Consider the following 19,423-nt stretch of genomic DNA (forward strand, 5'->3'; position numbering starts at 1 on the left):
GTGTTGGAATAACAATAATCAGAGAGGCATGAGAAGGCCTTGAGGGGGTTAAGGGGGAGAGAGGGACAGCAGGGGCTGAAGGGGGGGGGAGGCTGAGAGGGAGGGGCGACACTGGGGAGAGGATGAGCAGAGAAGGGTGAGAATCCTGCACTCATCCATCTTGACTTTAATTACCTGGACCTGCTGTTCACTCCAGGAAGCTCCTGAGCCCAGCAGGTCAAGAGAAAGAGACCTCAGCTTACTTGACACTTACCTCCCCTCTGTCTTTCTCTCCTTCCCTTTCTCCTCTTCACCTTCCTCCATCCTCTTTCGAGATGCCCACCCCTTCCCCCCCTTCCAGAACGATTTCAAGAAAGAGCTCAAATGGAAACCAGGCGAGGTATTGTGTAACACCATTATCTGATTTCACTCTCCCTGTGCCTCCCCCTCTCTCCCTCTAGCAGATGGGAGTAGGATTATCCCCCTGACTGTAGACAAACACATGAGAGGACTGAGAAAGAGAGAGAATGGAGGGAGAAAGATACATGGAGAGAGAGAGAGAGAGAAAGAGAGAGAGAAAGGAAGGAAGAGAGAGAAAGGAAGAGAGAGGTCAATGGACATGGACACTCTCAGAATGTCCCCCGTTTCAAATCCTATACTAATCTCAGTTTCTCTTCCTTACTTCCTCTGGGGTAATATCTATAGCCCAGGGATCGATAGCTGGTCAGAGGAAGAGCAGAGCACTGGAGTAACATGACACCTGGGAGTCTGGGAGTAGCGACAGAAACATCCATTAGTGGCCAAACCATGTGGGGAGGATAGAAAGATCATGTAGGCAGTAGAGCCCAGCACCAGGCTGCTCTACGTCAAATATGTATGTTAGCAATTTTTGGGGAAACACGGAAATGCGGTCAAATGATTTGTTTTGTGTATTTATACAGTGTCTGGGCAATGCAGGCTGGTGCAGAAGAAGATCGGATGTGGAATCATTAATACTCTTGTAAAAATAAAATACAAACAGGAATATTGATAATAAATAATAATCACCTCTACGTTTTATTATACAATATTTTTTCGACATGTACATGTTTTTACATATACAATTTTGCATGTTACAATCAAGAACAAAACAGTCGAATAATAAAAGAAAAAGCAACTGGAAGACCAGTCGGAAAAAGAAACAAACAGAAACAACACAACAACAACAGCAACAACAGTAAAAACCCTAACAGTTCATATTTAGTCTTTTTTCTAGTGTGAAAGAGACCCCTTAAATAGTTTACTGGATTTCCATTTGAACAACCCACACTCTCTTGCCAAAGTAAGACAGTAGTCTCACCCAAGACAAGAGAGATTCAACATTCAACTCTGACGTCAACTAAACACATACATTTTTCCAGTAGTTCAGATGTATTTACAGTGTAACCCCCCCCCCCAAATAATTCTGTCCCACAAAAGATTAATCTTGTATTGCTTCTTTTTTGGACTAAGTGTGAGCGAAAACAAAGATATACTGATCATCGACAGATATCTCCTGCCTTACATCACTTCAGTACTTTGTTGTAGTTCATCTTTGAAAAAAGGGTGTTGGGGAGAGAGAGAGCTCTACCCCATCTGGAGGCTGGGGATTCATGATGAACCTCCATTGTGATAAACATTGCCTATGGTGTGATATTGCTTCATGCACTGTTTTATCTAACTGGTGTTCCACCCTGCCCAAGTTCAGTCAACAGGTTCTTGTGGTGTGATCGTGACGCCACAACCTTGCCTCATTGTTATTCCTTAGTCACTGGGACAGTGTGCACAGGCTGGTGTGTGTGTGTGTGTGTGTGAGGGGGTTTGGCTTCTTGGTGACAGCTGCCTCAGTCCGAAGGGACAGAGACTGGCACTAGGTCAAACGTGACTGGCAATAATAACGATGACAATCTGCAGACATCACCAAGCCTCTGTGACCTCGCTCTCAAAAACACTGGAGGGAAAGTCTACGCTGGAAATCTTGAGCATGAGAGAGGAGCTTCTACAGAGAAGGACTATCTGTTTTGTTTCTTCATGGAACGGTAAATGACCTCCTCTGGAATCACCTCCAAACCGTCAAATGTTACATGAGGTTTTGGGGTCATGTCAGGGAAACGCATCATGTCCAGTACCAGAAGGCTATAAAACAGGTTAAGTCTTCAACCAAAGTACACTTCACAGTAGTTGTGGATGCAGCACTTGGGCGGTGACGTTGGTGATGGTGGCGACTGTCTTTGGTATTTGGTATTACTTGCTCTACTGTACATCTAGCTGGTCTCCCACTGTCCTGTACAAGTCCTGCCCTTGTATTATTGGACCTTTAATTCCCACGTTACCCGGGCAGAATCCTAATACAATTGCTTGACATTGAGAAGCCTGACGAAACACTTGTGTACTACAACAGGGTGGTGAGACCATACTATCACAGCTTAAAGAATACATGATTTCTATCATGTGCCTATGCACGAGTAACTTCAGAGTGGCTGAATCTCTCTGCCTGAGCAAACCAATTCTACAGAACGTAATACTTAAATGTGTTGGCACGAGTTAGATGCTTTGTCTTAACAGTGTGAAAATTATTTGGATTAAATTCGCAATTTCACTCACTCGGATTTCAGCCACGATGTGTGACGTGCCAAACATGGCCAATAGGTTGCACATCCACAAGTAGTTTTAAAAACATCACAATAAAAACAAGCCTAAATAATAGCTGTACTGTTAAATCAAAATTAGAAATGATACAATAATTTTACTGCTGGACAGTACATTGTGTATAATAAGCACACTCTTAAAGAAAGCAACCAAACTAGGCCTTAAACCAACTCCTGCTCAAGTAGGGAAGTTGCACCAGTGTCACCAAATAGGCTTTGGAGCCTAAAATACTCCTAATGAGTCTGTCTGTCATACCAAGGACACAAATGCTGACATGCAAACACACGCACACACACCCATGCAACACTCACACACACACATACACACACACTCTTTTTCCGATACAGCTCAGACTCCTTCTATGTCCATACAATGGTCACATCTGTCATATCGCAGACACGACTCTTAGATCAGACTCGCTGACCAGCCTTTCTCTCGCACACCCCATCCAGCCATCCACCTTTCCTCTTCCTCACACTCCCCTGTCGAAACCTTTTCTCTAAACGCGTCACACCGTCTCTGCCTCACCGCTCCACTCCTCCCAGTACAATCCCCGTCCGGCCGCCCTACGAGAGGTCCCTGTCGTCCTCCCCTCCGTACAGGTAGCTATTCGTTCCGGTCGGTTGGACGTACTCCTCTGTCTTGTCCCAGTCCGACACCCAGCCTCCTCCTCCTCCTCCTCCGTTAGGATCTGTAGCCCCGTAGCCTCCTCCTCCTCCTCCTCCGCTGGTACGATACAACTCCTCGGTCTCGTCCGCTAGCTCATCCTCCCCCAGAATTCCACACTTCTCATCGCTGAGGTTCTCCGGCTCAGCCCAGGCTTGCTTCTCCCCAGAGGCGAAGATCCCTGGAGGCAGAGACAACGTCAGCCGCTCTGTCCCTTCCAGGCTGTGCTCCTTTTGACTTGAGTTAACCCCGGTCGTACTCTCTATGTTATGGTCATGTCAATGCATAAAAAAAGCTACATAAGCAATATCCTATACAACAAACTAAATATAAATATAGAGAATGTACATCTTGCCATGAAACATGGATGTTTTTGCTAGTAAATGTCATTGAAACTATGGCATTTTATGGTCAGTCTGGAGGTTAAGTGAGTTTGCAAAGTTGAAACACTGGAATAAGGAATTAGGAAAGGAGCCAGCTGATCAAATGTATCATAAATATGATAACTACTTTCATAAACATGTATCCTTATTGTCATTTTTAGGCCATAACACTGCAAGGGATCAGAAGGAGGGGTACAAATGAATGTTATGAAGGGATACACACCATAAAATATAACACCTCCATAATGAACGAGTGAAGCAATGAGAAAGACATACTGCCACTCTTCCCGCGTCTAGGGCGAGAGAGGGACAGACGGCAAGGAAAAAAGAGAGGAGAGGAGAGAAAGAGTGATCATTAGAGGGAGGGAAAAAGTTGAGCGTGAAAGGAATGGGTCAAAAGGGAAAAATAATGGCAGAATGAAAGATACAGCACAGTTTGAAAAGAGTGAGTGAGGTCATCAAGGAGATTCGGTGTCGGGATGAATCATGTAAGTGTTCACGAACGTTAATACTTTAAAAAAAAAGCACAGTACATATTTAGCATTTAAACAGCCCTTCAGGTTTTCAGACTAGGCGGTAGCTGTGTTTTGACAGGGCAAATAATCAATCAATTATACATGATAAAATGCACAAACACTCGCTAGGTAAATACGAGCATGCGTTGGAAGCTAAGTGTTTTTGCGACGCGAACTGTGTGTTTCATGCAAGGAGTAGACAGTGTTTCTGTTTGTCTAGGCTCCACAAAGTGTTGCGCTTCGCTCCGCGACACCGCAGGACAAAGGAGGTGGCCACAACATGCGCTGGAGTCAGCTTCTACCTTGTGTTTGGTCATGGCGCCCACAATAAGGGGGCACACCATTCCAGAGAGCGTCCCCACACCGTTGGAGATGCCCATGAGGATGCTGGCATATCGAGGAGCAATGTCCAGGTGGTTCACGTTGAAACCTAAACAGGGCCGGAGAGACACATGCTGCAGTCAGCACAGCATTCAAAACGACTTACCGCTTAAACAATACGCGTGTGTTTCAACAGATTCATTCAGAGGAAGTTAAACCCCCCGTACACAAAGAGCTGAGTCAATCTCTCTTATTAGGATTGGGAGGGGGGAGGGTTGGGGGGGAGGGCGCAGTTCTTTATGGGGCACCAGGGATCCCCCAGCCTGGGTGCTGAGGAGGATAATCCTGGGTTTAGAGGAGTTGCTGGTGCAGGGAGCTCTTTTGATCTGTGACCGGAGGGGTTGTACCTCGGAGGGGCGTGTCTTGAGAAGAGATCAGGGGTAACGAGCCTTTAGAGATCAGAGAAGGGTGAGAGTCTGGGCACGTCTCACCTGAGATGGCGAACCCACTGAAGCCGACAGCCAGGACGAGGAAGGTGATGGCTATGACCTTGGTGTGGGAGAACCCCACCACGAGCAAGAAGGTGGCCTCCATCCCGAAGCCTGCCGCCGCCGCCGAGGAGCAGAGGAGCAGAGGAGCAGAGGAGCAAAGGAGCAGAGGAGCAGAGGAGCAGAGGAGCAGAGAAGCAGAGGAGCAGAGGAGCAGAGGAGCAGAGGAGCAGAGGAGCAGAGGAGCAGAGGAGCAGAGGAAGACAGTGACCAAACCAAACAAAAACCCAACCAAAACTTTCCCCCTTCATTTGAGTATCAGCAGTTGGACCGAAAGTTGGCTCCACAAGCTACAAGCAAATCCCCTCAGTGAGACTGCGTGCACCCACGTTTCTGATTCTGCTCACTCCTCTATCGATCCCTGCGCAGGTCAGAAATAGTCTACTTGATGAGTCATCAGATGCCGCACGCAGGGATCTCTTTCTCACACAGTGGATTTAAGAGTACCTCACGATCTGGCTGAGAATCTTCCCAGCAAACTGTCAGATTGTACACTTACACGAAGACTCCAAAGGAGTACTGTTACTGAACTGGCACTAAATGCCCCCAAAAATCGCTTCCTACGGTTCCTGCTCCTAGCATTCTCCATTTCTCTCCCTCCTCTCCCTCTTCTTCCTTTCCACATCTCCTCCACCTTTCCTTCTTTCTCACCTCCACAGTTCATCATCTTGCGGACGTTGGTGGTGGACATGATGTTGTTACTGCGCAGGTAGTCGGCCAGCTGGCCGCCGATGGGCACGATGATGGTCATAACAAGATGGGGGAGGGCGGACACCAGGCCCACCTGGGGGGAGGGAAGGGGGATAGAGGGTAGGAGGGGAGAGAGATCAACAGAGAGGGTAGGGTGGAAGTAGGTGGAGGAACAGGGAGGTAGATGATGATGGACAATGGAGGGAGAGAAGTTCAGATTGGGAGTCAAATGGGGCATAAAGAAAAGGGTAGGAGAAGATGGATTTATGCTTTAATAACAGGGTAACAAGGGTTCCGTGGTATAATCATATCTCCCTAAGCTATACAATTTGTATACTCTGGAGTAAATGGCCATGCTTGTATACATTGGCAATTCCTAGATTGTTCTTACCTTGCTGATCTCAAATCCAAAGACCTCCTCAAAGTATGCAGGTTGGCTGATGAGGAGCAGGTAGAAGGTCCAGCTTCTGCAGAAGTTAGCCACAATGATGGCGTACACTGGCATGGAGGTGAAGAAGGCCCTCCAAGGTGTGTTGAATTTCTGGGAATTGTACAAAAAGAGAGAAGATACATTTATGAAAACTGATTACAGTCTTGAGGCCCAGAAAGGTCAAATGACTTTAAATTAAAGATAGCCTAGGCCTCAAGATGCCTCACATGTATTGAAAGCAAGAAAGCAAGAAAGCAAGAAAGTTAGACAGCAAGAAAGTAAGAAAGACAGACAGACAAAGAAAAGAGAGATGGCGGTTAGTGGAGAAGATTTACTAACGGTCACGGGGACGGCATTGTTAACCGACCCAATGGCCTCTTCGATGTACAACCTCTCTTCCTCTGTGATGGTGGGGTGCGCCTCTGGACTCTCGTACGACACCAGGATCCAGAAGCAATACCAGAGGATTCCAAAGGTACCTAGGAGGGACACACACACACATGTATTTCTTTCTTTTCCTCATTTACTTAACATTACGAGCTCACTAAGGGTGCTGCATTTCAAGATTTCACCGTCCTCTTTTTCAGCATCACTCATCCACACATCGCCGTCTCCACCTTATGTTTTCAAGACACATCGTCAGGCGTCGAATAACAGACACGCAGCGGCGTGTGTACTTCCGCAGTACTCGCATCCATAGGGAACACACAGAAGCAGCCGTCCTTACCGTACACGTAGAACACGGAGGACCACCCCGAGTACTGAACCAGCACCCCAGCCAGAGGCATGGCGATCACAGCCCCAGCATATGAGCCTGGAGAGACAGGGAGACATCAGGCTGCTGCACTGCGGAGGAGCCGGTGCTGTGGGTCCTGACTAGCATCTCTATAGAGCTACGGAGGAAACTGGATCACTTCGAAAATGGCTTGCTCCCTCCACCCATGATAGAAGCCTGTTCCAGGGTCAAGACCTTAAGTGCAGTTCCCCCACCGCTAAGCCTCGCCATTAGTATGATAAGTCCCCTTGACATCCCATTACATTATTAACATTAATTGTGCAAATAAGATTAGACAGGGGAGGCAGTTACCACAGAATGTACAAAACTAGAACATACAGGATGACTTGGTTCACTCATGTCTACAGAAACCAAAAGGAGGCAAGTAGGTTCAAAGGGCCTCACCACAAAAGGCCGTTGTTGCCAATCGACTTCTCTCGAGCGGAGGCGCCCATTTGGCCCAGATTCCATGGCAGGCTGGGTAAGAAACCCCCTGCAGGAGAGACGCAGTAACACCAGAAAAGGGTGTCAAACAGGGGGCTGCCCAAATGTACTCAACATAACTTGAAGGGTGGATAAGCTATGGGGTCATCCAGTGTGCATGAAATTCAGCAGAACGAGTTGGCACAGTGTCAACTCAGGATAGAGTACACAACCAGATGTCAGCAAACTACAAGTGTGAACAAGGGGAGGAGGGAGGGGGAGGGTCGAGGGAAGGTAGCCAAGCACCTCCACGAGTCCTTGACATATCCTGACAAGGATAACACAGCCAAAGTGAACCCGCGCCGCAGAGGGGATCAGCATATTCAGAGTTGAGGTGGCCACAATGGCAAAGCCAAACACTCTGGAGGGACAGAGAGAAAGAGGAGAGCGAGAGAGAGAGGGGGCAGAGAGAGTGTGGGGGAGAATGGGAAAATTAAAGGAAGTGAAAAGTACCAGCAGTAAGACTTGTATTCTAAACCAAATAGGCTTCATAAACCTTAAATGGGAACTGACCTGTTTGCTGCAAACTTCTGACAGATGAACCCTCCCGGGATCTGGGTTACTATGTACCCCCAGAAGAAGGACCCATGGATCATCCCGACCGTTTCGGGGTCCCAGTCAAACTGAGCTTTCTGTTTACAGATGGAGAGAGGGGGAGGGAGAGAATCAGTTAGCCTCGCTAGCAACCCTCGCTAGCAACCCAGTCACCCATTGACAACATACAGCACCTCAGCCCCTTTACACACCTCTCACCTGACAACTCCAACTCGCCCACCCCCCTCCCAAACTCCCTCTCCATCCTCAAACTCCACCTCCCCCTTCTGTGCTCCCCCCTCCCCCCTCCCCCCCTCCAAACGGGGCGTCACTCACCACTAGCACCGCCTTGTTGTCTCGGTAGACCGTGTGGTTGTTGACCATGCTGACGATGGCCACGCCGAGGTTGCAGCGGATGCCGAAGGAGATGCAGAAGCCCAGCCCGGAGAGGATGGCGATGATGTAGCGGCGGGGCAGGCCGAAGCAGGTGCAGTCCACCACGGGGAGCTCCTTCTCTTCCACCAGCTCGGGGCGGCCCTCGGCGGACAGCTCGATGGTCTCGCCATTCTCCTGTCGCTTCTCTAGGACCCTGAGGGGACAAAGGGGAGCCGGGTGCGTGGGTGAGGGAGGGAGGGAGGGATTGGGCAGGGTCACAAGTCATCATTTATTTAGTTTGCGGCGCTGTCAGATGGAGTTGGATGACAAGGGTCCCTGGGTTGTGATGTCGAGATTTGTTTCTGCATCTTTGGGCTTTTGAGTTGAATACCTGTCATGAGACGCAAGCTTGAAGGTGTGAATAATAATATATTTGCGGGATTTGATGTCACACGTTGTTATGATCGGAGGTAAATTGTTTACGTGGGCATATAGTGTGCATAAATTGACTTAGTAAATTAAACAGAGGCTTCGCTTTATGCAACGAGTTTGCAGTCTCCAAATGGAGTGTCAGTGATGAATGTCTTTCTCTCTATTGTCTGGTACATCAGCAAATAGAAACCACTACACAATTCCCCTGTGGAACAATTAGGCAACTCTGAACATTGAAATGCTCCTCCAGTCAAACTCCCCAAAACAATGTCCGCTACCTCCGGGACTCGTCAGAATAACCTTGACATGTTGGGGGTTGTTGTGTTTCTGCTGACACGACCTGCCTGACAGACTTGGCAGGCAGGGGGCAATACAGTAGGCCTCAACCACACGATGATTACAGCTACTTGTCTCCTCCAGGCCGATTCTCAGGCTGCTTTTCTCTATTACCTGTCTGCCTCAGCTCTCCTCTGCTCTCCTCTCCTCTCTTCTTCTCTCCTCTCCTTTCCTCTCCTCTTCCCCCCCCCCTCCTCCTCTCCTCAGCCCTCCTCTTTTCTCCTCCTCTTCGCTCCTCCACTCCTCAACTCGTACATTTTCTCCTCTCCCCTCCTCTCCTCTTTCATCCGTCTCAATGAACAGCCATGCTAACGACGGGCACCAAGCAACCTCCTGTCTGGGAAACATCAAATATGTATCCACCGCTGGCACCTCATCCATTAACCATGAGATCAGCTCGCCCAGCACACGGCTAGCTTGAGTTCACAGACCCAGCAGCACTTCAGCTGAGCTGGGGCTGAGCCACTGGGGTCCACATATCCCAGTACACTTAAATAATACAATTGATGTCATTATTTAAAAGCCTTTTTTAAATGTCTTTTCTTTCGAGTATAGTCTTTCGTCGTGCATAGTTATGGATATTTGAGCAAACTGTATCTTTTTTATGGCCAGTGCAAAATAGATTTTCGAAGATCCTCGCAAACACAGAAGAAGGGTTTGAAATAGGACGCTTCCAGATTCCCATCAAGTGGATGGTTTGAGTTTCAGTTAATTTGCTAAATTGATTCACTGTTTTGGAACAACCAACAATCACTGCGCTGCAGGCAGCCATACCCCCCCGCCCCCCCTCTCCCAGTTCTCACCCTTTTACTCAGTCACGGCAAGCATTTGAGACACAGTGTAGGAAGAAGTGGGCAGATTTAACAGCTGATGAGGAGGAAAAGTATGCGAGAGAATAGGAAAATTTGAACAGAAAAGGGGCTCATCAGAAATCCAACATGAGCACATTTTTGTAGGGCTGTATACAGTCAAAAGTAAGAACATCTCCTTCTCTCAGCCACACACTGTATTAAATAGTAAAACACCTTAATTCAATTAAGAGTAAAAAGGAGAACAATTCGAAAGTATCGTCCACTGAAACTGTATTTGACGGATTGATCACGTGACCTTCCCAAGCAGCACTGGGTGAGGTGTGATGTCGCAGAGCAGTCCAACAGTACACATACTATACCAGGGGATTCACTGTGGTGTCATTGGTTGGTACAAAATCAGTGTCCTTTCAACTATGCACCATGGTCAAACCAGTAACTGTCAACGAGCAAACTATGGTCATCCACACATGTGGCAAAGCAGACCGGGGACGACTCAGCGTGTTTCCACTATAGCACAATTCAGTTTGCACATGACCAGGCTCCAGCGTTTTTTTTCCTTCTTCACATTGATCAAGTATTAATGAATTTCACTGAGGCTGAATAATTAATATCTCTCTCCCGCCTATTTTTGTCTTTCGGGGGCCTCTCCGTTCCTCCTGTCTCTCGTTCATCTTTCATCTTATCTTCACCCCTGTCTTTTCTATTTCCATTCTCCTTGCATCTCACACCTGGCTCGCACCACTTATTTTTTCCTGACACGTCCTCCCTTTTGGACACCTGAGGATTCCTCCCCTCTCACGAATCAGACCCATGTAGCAGGCTATCATATCTCACTCTCCTTGACGTCAATCCGTCTGTCCTCAGTAACCACCAGCTAACTTTCATTTTTTTATCCGTTTGTCAACTGTAAACTGCTCTCTAGCCGACTACCGGTTGCCTTCGTCTGACCTATGGTCTGACCCTACCGTGAAGTACATCCTCCTTAATCCTTAGCCGTTTACCTCTCTTTCTGCCGCTCTAAGCACGATCTAGTCACTTCCACGCTTTCAGACAAACACCCGCAGCATTTGGAGTATAGACCTAAGGTTCCATATGGAGAACATTCTAGGGGTCTTAGTGTAAAAACGGGAAGCCAGTCAACCAAAAGTCTGAATCCACATTTCAGGCCCACAGCTAACAGCCGCAGGTTCACACTCAAGTTGAATCTTTTGATTCATTCGCCAAGGCCGAGCATGAGGACAGTTGAGTAGCACGGTTTAGAGTTCAACCCAAACCTCAGTAGCACAGTTGAACTAAGGAAGTAAAACAACACCCTGTATTTATTTTTCTGTCCACTCAGCTGTAAGGCCAGGCAGGGCCTCGTTTTCAAGATGTTTTATTTCAAATGGGCCTGATCCACCGGAATGACCTAGCTTCAACCTTCAGACCCAGGTTGTAAAAGTAACAAATACATGTAGTAGGATGAGCACATGTTCAGCCATTCTGTGAGAAAGCAAGAAGCAGAAAGGAATAGGTTTCTATTAAGATATTCTAAATTGAGCCCAAACCCTTTCTGGTCATACATCTAAAAGGGAGTCAGATGGCTGAGCGGTGAGGGAGTCGGGCTGGTAATCAGAAGGTTGCCGGATCTATTCCCCACCATGCCCTACTTGCCTTGGGGGGGAATGCCCCTGTACTTACTGTAAGTCGCTCTGGATAAGAGCGTCTGACTAAATGTAAAAGGGTTTGTGAGATGGAAAATTAGATTCAGGTTCCTCTTTTATTACTAGGCTGTTACTAGGGCACAATTTACCCATCCACTGCTTCAAAAAACTTCCAAGGATGCCATGTCCATGATCTCACGAGACACGATACACGCTGTTCTAGCTCGTGAGGTCTCCGCCTTACGCACAGTAGGGAGCAGGGGAGGAGGCACCTTAGCTCACGTGCGTGGTGGAAATAAAGTGTTACCACGGACACTATCACGTCGTTGTGTAATCCAGAGAGTAAATGCCCCGGAAGTGCGGTGGGGGTTGATAACGAGTGTTAAACCTGAGGACTGAGCAACCTGGAGCATAGGTATCCGTGGAGAGAGAGAGAGAGAGAGAGAGAGAGAGAGAGAGAGAGAGAGAGAGAGAGAGAGAGAGAGAGAGAGAGAGAGAGAGAGAGAGAGAGAGAGAGAGAGAGAGAGAGAGAGAGAGAGAGAGAGAGAGAGAGAGAGAGAGAGAGAGGTGTATAGGGATTTACGTGGGACGACAGCTTGGACAGGGAGAAGGCTATTTTGGGAGAGGATTTACGTGTTTAGACGCTCCTTCAAATCCCAAGGCGCAACTCCTAGCACAACGATATAAATCTGTGTTTCTACAGTAAAACATTTAATTATGTTATTTAATTTTGTTTAAGTTTGCTATAAAGCTAACGTCAAGTCATATTTACTTAAATAAAGTGATCAGAGTTGCTCTTTTACATAGTTCAGGCTTCAGAGTGGCCTACCTGTCAACATCAAATTACGCAGTGACGAATAATTAGACGTCTGCAATGTCAAAATAGTTTAACTGCCAACAAATGTCCAACTATGATTTAATCAGTGACACTGTTTCAAAACTCGTTCGTCCATAATTCATAGACATAGTTCCTTTAATAAGATATATAAATCCTAAATTGTTTATACGACCGACAATCCAAGGCCCCGGAATATATCACGGTTTGCTACTGCAATGTCCGACAATGCAGGGCTTCATGAAAACCAGCTTTATACACCAGTCACAGCCACAGAGACATAGTGAGACCTGGGCCTTGAGGCTACATCTCAATCCCAATGATCTTGGAGCACAGCACAGGTGAGTTCGGGGCAAATCTTAATCTGGAATTAAAATCTGCGCCTTTGTGGAATCTTAGGTGTAAAGCATATAACACCAGTTGAGATGCACGAGACTGGACAAACTAAGTTGCCCTAAGTTATTAATGAAAGTGACGTCAATGTCAAGTTAATGCATTTACATCCCCACACTGTCATCATCGCATTCCACGAATGCCTTCGATTTGGAAAAGTAAAGCCCCTTCAACTCAAGTAAAAAATGGAAGACAATCTGTCTAATAGTCTTGAGTGGGTTGCGGACAGGCCTACACTGTATGCGCAAAGATAGTCCGCAGCATGTTAAGACAAGTTTACCTCAGCTATCATTCATGAAATGTAAAGCTCTGAATAGAATACTTAGAAACAGATGTTACTCCAGGTCATTTAACCCCGTTACTAATCCAACTTTATCGGCATCTTGATCTTGTCTTGATAAGTGCCAATGTTAGAATACATTTAATTGAAAACGTCTCAAATGTTATTGTAAACAATTCGCAAATAACCTATTAACTTTTTAAATAAGTTGTACGATATTTATAGGCAGATGTAGCAAGGCAAAAAGACATGTAACAAAAGAGGAAGAAAATAGATGGCTCCTACCGGAATGTCATGCCACTATGAACATCAAACATACGTTCAAACATAATAATTCACACAGTATGAAAATAATCATTTGTTTCACTTACTTGTTTATTTTACCGAGGGTCCTAGCAGCGACGATCTTAAACCTATCTGGCCGGACCTCCATCCTCGCGACTCCAGGCTCCGACCGATTTGCTATCCGTGCGCACTCCCGCTTGAGCGCGCAGCACTCTTCCCTATCACCTTCTCCCTCCGCCCTTAACCTCTTATTAACACACCATTAAATTCGTTTCGCTTTAGCAAAAGGTTAGTAAAGTCAGTTTGAGACAGCAGTCCTTTATTGTCTTAAATGGGATGTTACAACAAACTTGACTACATTTTACGCGCTACATTGTCAATTAAAAGTGCATTTCGGCATGTCAAATCCCCGTTACCTTTCGCTAAGGATGTACCTTTACCTCTCACAAAAAAATGATATATGATAAGATTGGGTTGCAAAAAATGTCGACTGAATGGGCAAGCAGTGTCCAGCCGATGGGACGCTCTCCATGGAACTGCAACCAGATTATTGGTTAATCTGTGTCTGTAGTGAAATGTCGTGCCACTTCCTCCCCCGCAGTCCGTGGATGGATTTAAGATGCTATTCTCGTACTGGACCCCACTACACAAATACTAAATGAAAAGAATCAGATTATCTTATAATAAAACCTGCAGTTTTGAAGTATAAATAAATAAAGGTGGAGAAAGTTGTCGCCTCAACCGCTGAGGCTATTTCGATAGAAACATATATTCTATGAAACACAACATTCTAAAGCGGCCTAGCTGTACGCTGCTCTACTACCTGGTTTAATGCTTCATAACATTTCCATTAATGATAGGAACAAAGACAAGCAAATGTACTTTTCACCCCAGTAAACATTATTTGAATGTTAGGATTGATTACAGCAACAAAATACATCGTGAAATACGTTCATGTTTGTTGTTTATTATTTGTGTACATGTGTATCAATAACTTCCTCCACAAAATAGTGTAGAACTGTAAAGATTAACAATCAGTTTTAATTAGTTTTTAAATAGACTAATGGTGTACTGACAAAGTTTTCACTGACTGGCTATAAGGTGTGAAATCAGACACAGCTCCTCTCCAGATCCCGAGCAGATATCGTTCTGAGATGGTAGGATGAGAGGAAGAGAGGAGGGTAGGGAACGAGGGAGGGAGGAGGGGACAGGCTGGGCGGGACATTGATGATGGAGGGGGTATCAGAGATGGAGGCTGTACTAGCTCCCCACATCTTTTTGTTGTCTCTATCCATCACTCCAGAGCCTTGGAAATAAACTGGCGCTGCTTCAGGAGAGTCAGGGGTTAAGTCTGGCGTGTAAGAGAGAGAGACAGGGAGAGAGAGTGAATGAGAGAAAGGGAGGGACAGGGACAGAAAGAAAGAAAGAGAGAGAGACAGGGAGAGAGTGAGAAGAAGAGAGCAAGAGAGAGAGACAGACAGGGAGAGAAAGAGGGAGAGAGAGGAAGACAGAAAGTAAGAGAGAGGGGAAGCGAGAGGGAGACAGAGGGAGAGAGAGGAAGAGATACAAAAAGAGGAGGAGAGAAAAACAAAGGATGACAGCAATAAAATATCTGCACAAACTGCCAGTGGTTACGTGTTACATAACATGCTAAAAGCTCAATTCTGATTGAATTACTTTGCAGTAAGTCAGATAGAACAGGAGTCTGCGTTACCTGTGTCATCCTGTAGAGGGGTGTGAAGGTACTGGCTCTTGGGGTAGAAGTTGTTGTAGATACAGTACATCACAGCCATCAGTGTAACAGTACCCCCAGCAGCAGCTATAAATATTGCAAGTTTTTCATTGTCGTTCGCTGTGGAGCCGTCTGTGGAGAGACAGGCACATGGGCGGCTGCTCAAGATGTGCTGACTGGATGGAGATCGGTGTGTGCCCATGCATCCATCACCCAGTGTTTGCCATGACGGTGACATATATTGTTAAACGCACTTTTTTGAAGTCGATGCGAGGAAGGCAAACGTCTTGATGCCTAACAGCCACATGGCTTGCCTTTTATAATTCACATTTCCAATCCGTCACAATATCTATATTTTCTATATTTTTTTATCACAGTACAACTACTAACTACAATTAAGTACAACACAATCCTACAAATAAAAACAGCATATCCTCTCTCCCTCAACGAGAACACAACCCCCCCTCCCGTGTCACTCACACATGCGGTTGTGGTTCAAGTGTCTGTTCTCCTCCCTGAGAAGGTCCTGTATGCGGGCAGCAGAGGGCAGCATCACTCCCAGGGGGGCCTGGGGGTTGTTTATTCTCTGGTCAGAGGGGGGCCCCTGCGAGCGGCCCAGCGGAGGAAGCACACAGAGGGAGCACAGCACTGCCATGCATCTCAGAGAAGCAGCCATGCCAGCACAGCTAAACTTTGGACGAGAAATGTGTCTGCTGTAACGTTGATACTGTGGGGATTACAGTAGATGCTGTTCACGGTCGTCCTCATGCTTACTGTATGTCCGATTAGATTTAACTTTAACCCTGGGTACTCAAACACTGATGTTATGGTTTATAGATTCTCCAAAATCACAGTTGAACTTCATGCTGCTAAAATCAACGACCACGATGAAACCTTACGTGTTAAGGTGTCAATTCAAATACAAACCTACATAAGCTAGGCCTACACAATGAAAATAGTAAAACATACATTGAGCATAGGCCTACCTGATATTGGTGAGAAATAATCACTGTATATCATACATTCACCCTAGCTGTTGGTGCCACACCCGGTCTCTCTCTTACCAAAGGGTGATGATCTCAGTCTCTCCTCAGTACCTCATACCAGCTTCACCTGCTATCTCCATGGATAGGTAAACAGCGACTGTTGCCAGGACAACCACACTCCCCTGCCAATTCCATACCCAAACAAACGAAGGCTTCTTCTTTCCTAGAAACGACACTCAAGGGGTTCTCTTTTGCATTTAGTCATTTTATTTATTTATCACTGTGACACACCATTTTTTGTAAGACAGCAACTAACTTTGTCGCATTTTATTGGGGTAAAAAGCAAAAGCTTGAAAAGATATGTGGGCACATAACCTTGATAATATGGCTAACTGTAAGAAAGCAACAATGTGCATCTGTTTATTTGGATCATAATGGTCAAAGATTAAGAAACAAATTAAACTTTGTGAAATGGTGGAACGTCAATTCTGTTCTTTGCTCATAAGTCAACACAGCATATAGCCTGACGATAATTAAAGATAATTATCTGAAAAAAGAATGACAATGTTACAACTTTAACTTTAACGAGTTGTGTGTTGTTCTGGCACAGTCAGGTACACTGATAACAGAGATGATAATTAAAATAATGATATCAAAGCACGGGCCCGTGGCAGTATCATAACTGTGACGGTGACATCTGCAACACCCCACAGCTCACTCTCCCATCGATGACGTGACCCGTTTCCTTGCTGGGGCCGCTGTCCGCGGTGCTGATATCGGCTTTGTCCTTTTTTGTTGCCTGACATTGTCAGGCCTTCAATGTCAGATATGGTTACAAAAATCAAATGTTGCTGTTCCCAGCGTATCGTTGTATAGTTTCGTCAACTGGAAAAAAATCATAATCACGCAGCCCCCCCCTAAACCTTCAAATCTCATCTTGAACTTTATTCAAATTAAACATCTAAGGTCAGCTACATCGATTCACTCTGCACGTCCAACAGATGGAGAGAGAGAAGCTGGCACTGCCCGCTGACGGTGACCTGTCTGAGATACCAGAGTCCCAACTTGGCAGCCCCTCTGCTGAGAGCTTCGAGCTCAGCTCGACAGAGCCCCCTGCCAGAGATGGGTGGGACAGTAAAATGGAGTATTTTCTAGCTCAGGTGGGCTTCAGCGTTGGTCTTGGAAACGTCTGGAGATTCCCATACCTCTGCCATCAGAATGGAGGAGCCAATTGAGCCAAGTCACTCCCTATAATGTACTGTACTGTCCCAAAGTCAACAGCAGCACTGTACTATACATCTAATATAACTGAATAATGAGATTTCCCCGTATTCTTAAACACATTACTATTGTAATAGGAAACCATCCATAGTTTTATGATCATATGAAACCACTGGATCAGTGATATTGAGATGATGGTGTCCTTTGTCTGTTCTCCTCAGGCGACCGAGGTGACTCTGGAGTACCCAGACTGGGCCATCGTCGTCCTGTCTGGCCTCATCCTGTTTGCCATCATGCCCGTCCTGCTGGGCTACCTGCACGCCACGCTGAGGAGCAGAGCCAAGCAGCGTGCCAGAGACAGAGAGGCAGTCACCTACAGCAGGTGTGCCACGGAGTAGAGCCCCCCCCATGTTGCTGTGATGGACAAACAACACCATGAACAGAATGTCATGGCCAACAACAAGAATCTCCCCCCAGCCAATGAGGGATGTCATCCCCAGACCAAGAATCTTCCCCTAGCCAATGAGGGAGAAGATCCACCCATAGAGAGGAGTTAGACAGAGCCTTTCAAGTGAAGCACCTGTAGGATGTATCAAGACTGTATATTTGTGTAAAAATTACTTTAGGGATTGCTTGATGTGCCTGTGTTCTGCACCTCTCTTTCAGTAACCGTCTCTGGAGGAGGGGTTCCCTCACTGAATTGCTCCTCCCAAGGTTTCCTCAATTTTTTTCTCCTCTTGTGAGTTTTTCTGGGAGTTTTTGTCTTTCTTTAAGGTTTAGGTTGGTTGAAGGGCAGTTCTATGGCGTATGTGAAGCCCTCTGTGACTTTGCTTGTAAGAAGGGCTATACAAATATTGATTTGACTTGATATAAGTCAGAGCTTTAAAAAACAACCAATGGAGTGCTTTTAAACCGCTCAAATATGAGTTTGTTCGATCATTCAGTATCTGAAATTAAGGACTAATGATAATGAACCAAGAAGATGCCACAGCATACATACAGCAGATGTTCCTAATTTAACATGAGGAATCTGGCGTTGTGGCAAGATGCAACATGTTGTGTGATGTGTGCATTATAAATGTTGATCACATCTCCATAGTAATGTATTCAGGCAGTCCCCCTTTGTCCCATACTACCACCAGATGATCTCATGACTCACATCTCCCCCAAAAGTCGGTCAATAACACTTATCCCGCCTTCCATTCTTTTGTGTGGAAATCAGCTAATATTATATTGAAATGTTTATGGGTTCATCATCAGCTCCGCCTCTCTGTCAGCATGTCACTGTGTGTGAATAGGTGTGTTCGACTTCATGCAGCGCCGACAGCCGTCTGCAGACAGCTGACTTGAAGCAGCCAATGGCGATCACTGCTTCAAGTCAGCCAGCTGCAGCTGGCTGTTAGCACCGCATGAAGTCGAACACACCTAATAAGAAGCAAAACATGGCACGCGTTTGAGTTTTTTTTTATTAGTTACAAAAAAACCATTGTCATACAACAAGAAATAACTCACTTTTTGGGGTGAAAAGGGTCATAGTTCAGATATAAATATGTGCCAGATATTTGGCACATAAATAATAACCAAAAGAAGCCAACAATGTGCATATAATACTGGATCATACACTCAAGGCAACATTTGAATGACCAGTGTTTCTCCTACCATTACCCCCCGCCACCCCTGGAAGGTCAAGTTAATAAAAACATTAATAAATAAAAAACTATTTATTTGTATTTATTTTTTTATAGTGCCCAATCACAAAATAAGTAATTTAAGGTTACCTTTCCAATAAAACAGGTCTATAGCTTGCTATTATGCCTTATGTTATGTACACAACGGCATGTCATTTCTGTCTGTACATGGTCACCACCCCTTAAAACAAGGAATATATTAAACAAGTTTACATTAAATTACATTTTCTCACTAAAAAGTATAATACAAAGTGTTCTAAAACAAACAATGTTGACATTGTTAGCAAACAAAATGGTAAAACAAAAAATCCCAATACTGAAATAATGGAATATCAATTATGTTCTTTTTTTCACACTAGTCTGAAAATACCGTATGTACAATAACAAAAACACACTTCTGGCAGTTATCTGAAA

The 19,423-nt window shown here is 45.6% G+C and overlaps 1 protein-coding gene across 2 annotated transcripts; it reads right to left on the bottom strand.

Annotated features, from left to right (window-relative positions):
• Positions 1–2,935: 2,935 nt before the first annotated feature.
• LOC124462934 (vesicular glutamate transporter 1-like) lies at positions 2,936–13,706 on the bottom strand. Of its 2 annotated transcripts, none has more exons than XM_047014649.1 (13): positions 13,469–13,706; positions 8,328–8,580; positions 7,971–8,089; positions 7,704–7,818; positions 7,380–7,467; positions 6,927–7,013; positions 6,545–6,678; positions 6,161–6,310; positions 5,731–5,863; positions 5,023–5,133; positions 4,513–4,640; positions 3,919–3,988; positions 2,936–3,493 (listed from the first exon to the last, which is right to left on the bottom strand). In XM_047014649.1, the coding sequence occupies exons 1-13, from the start codon at positions 13,528–13,530 to the stop codon at positions 3,213–3,215; spliced, it is 1,731 nt and encodes a 576-aa protein (XP_046870605.1). In that variant the 5' UTR covers positions 13,531–13,706; the 3' UTR covers positions 2,936–3,212. The 2 variants fall into 2 exon arrangements, with proteins under 2 accessions (XP_046870605.1, XP_046870604.1); XM_047014648.1 differs by having other exon boundaries at positions 6,539–6,678.
• Positions 13,707–19,423: the final 5,717 nt, after the last annotated feature.

The sequence above is a fragment of the Hypomesus transpacificus genome, unplaced genomic scaffold, assembly GCF_021917145.1.
Source record: "Hypomesus transpacificus isolate Combined female unplaced genomic scaffold, fHypTra1 scaffold_265, whole genome shotgun sequence".
Lineage (NCBI taxonomy): Eukaryota > Metazoa > Chordata > Actinopteri > Osmeriformes > Osmeridae > Hypomesus > Hypomesus transpacificus.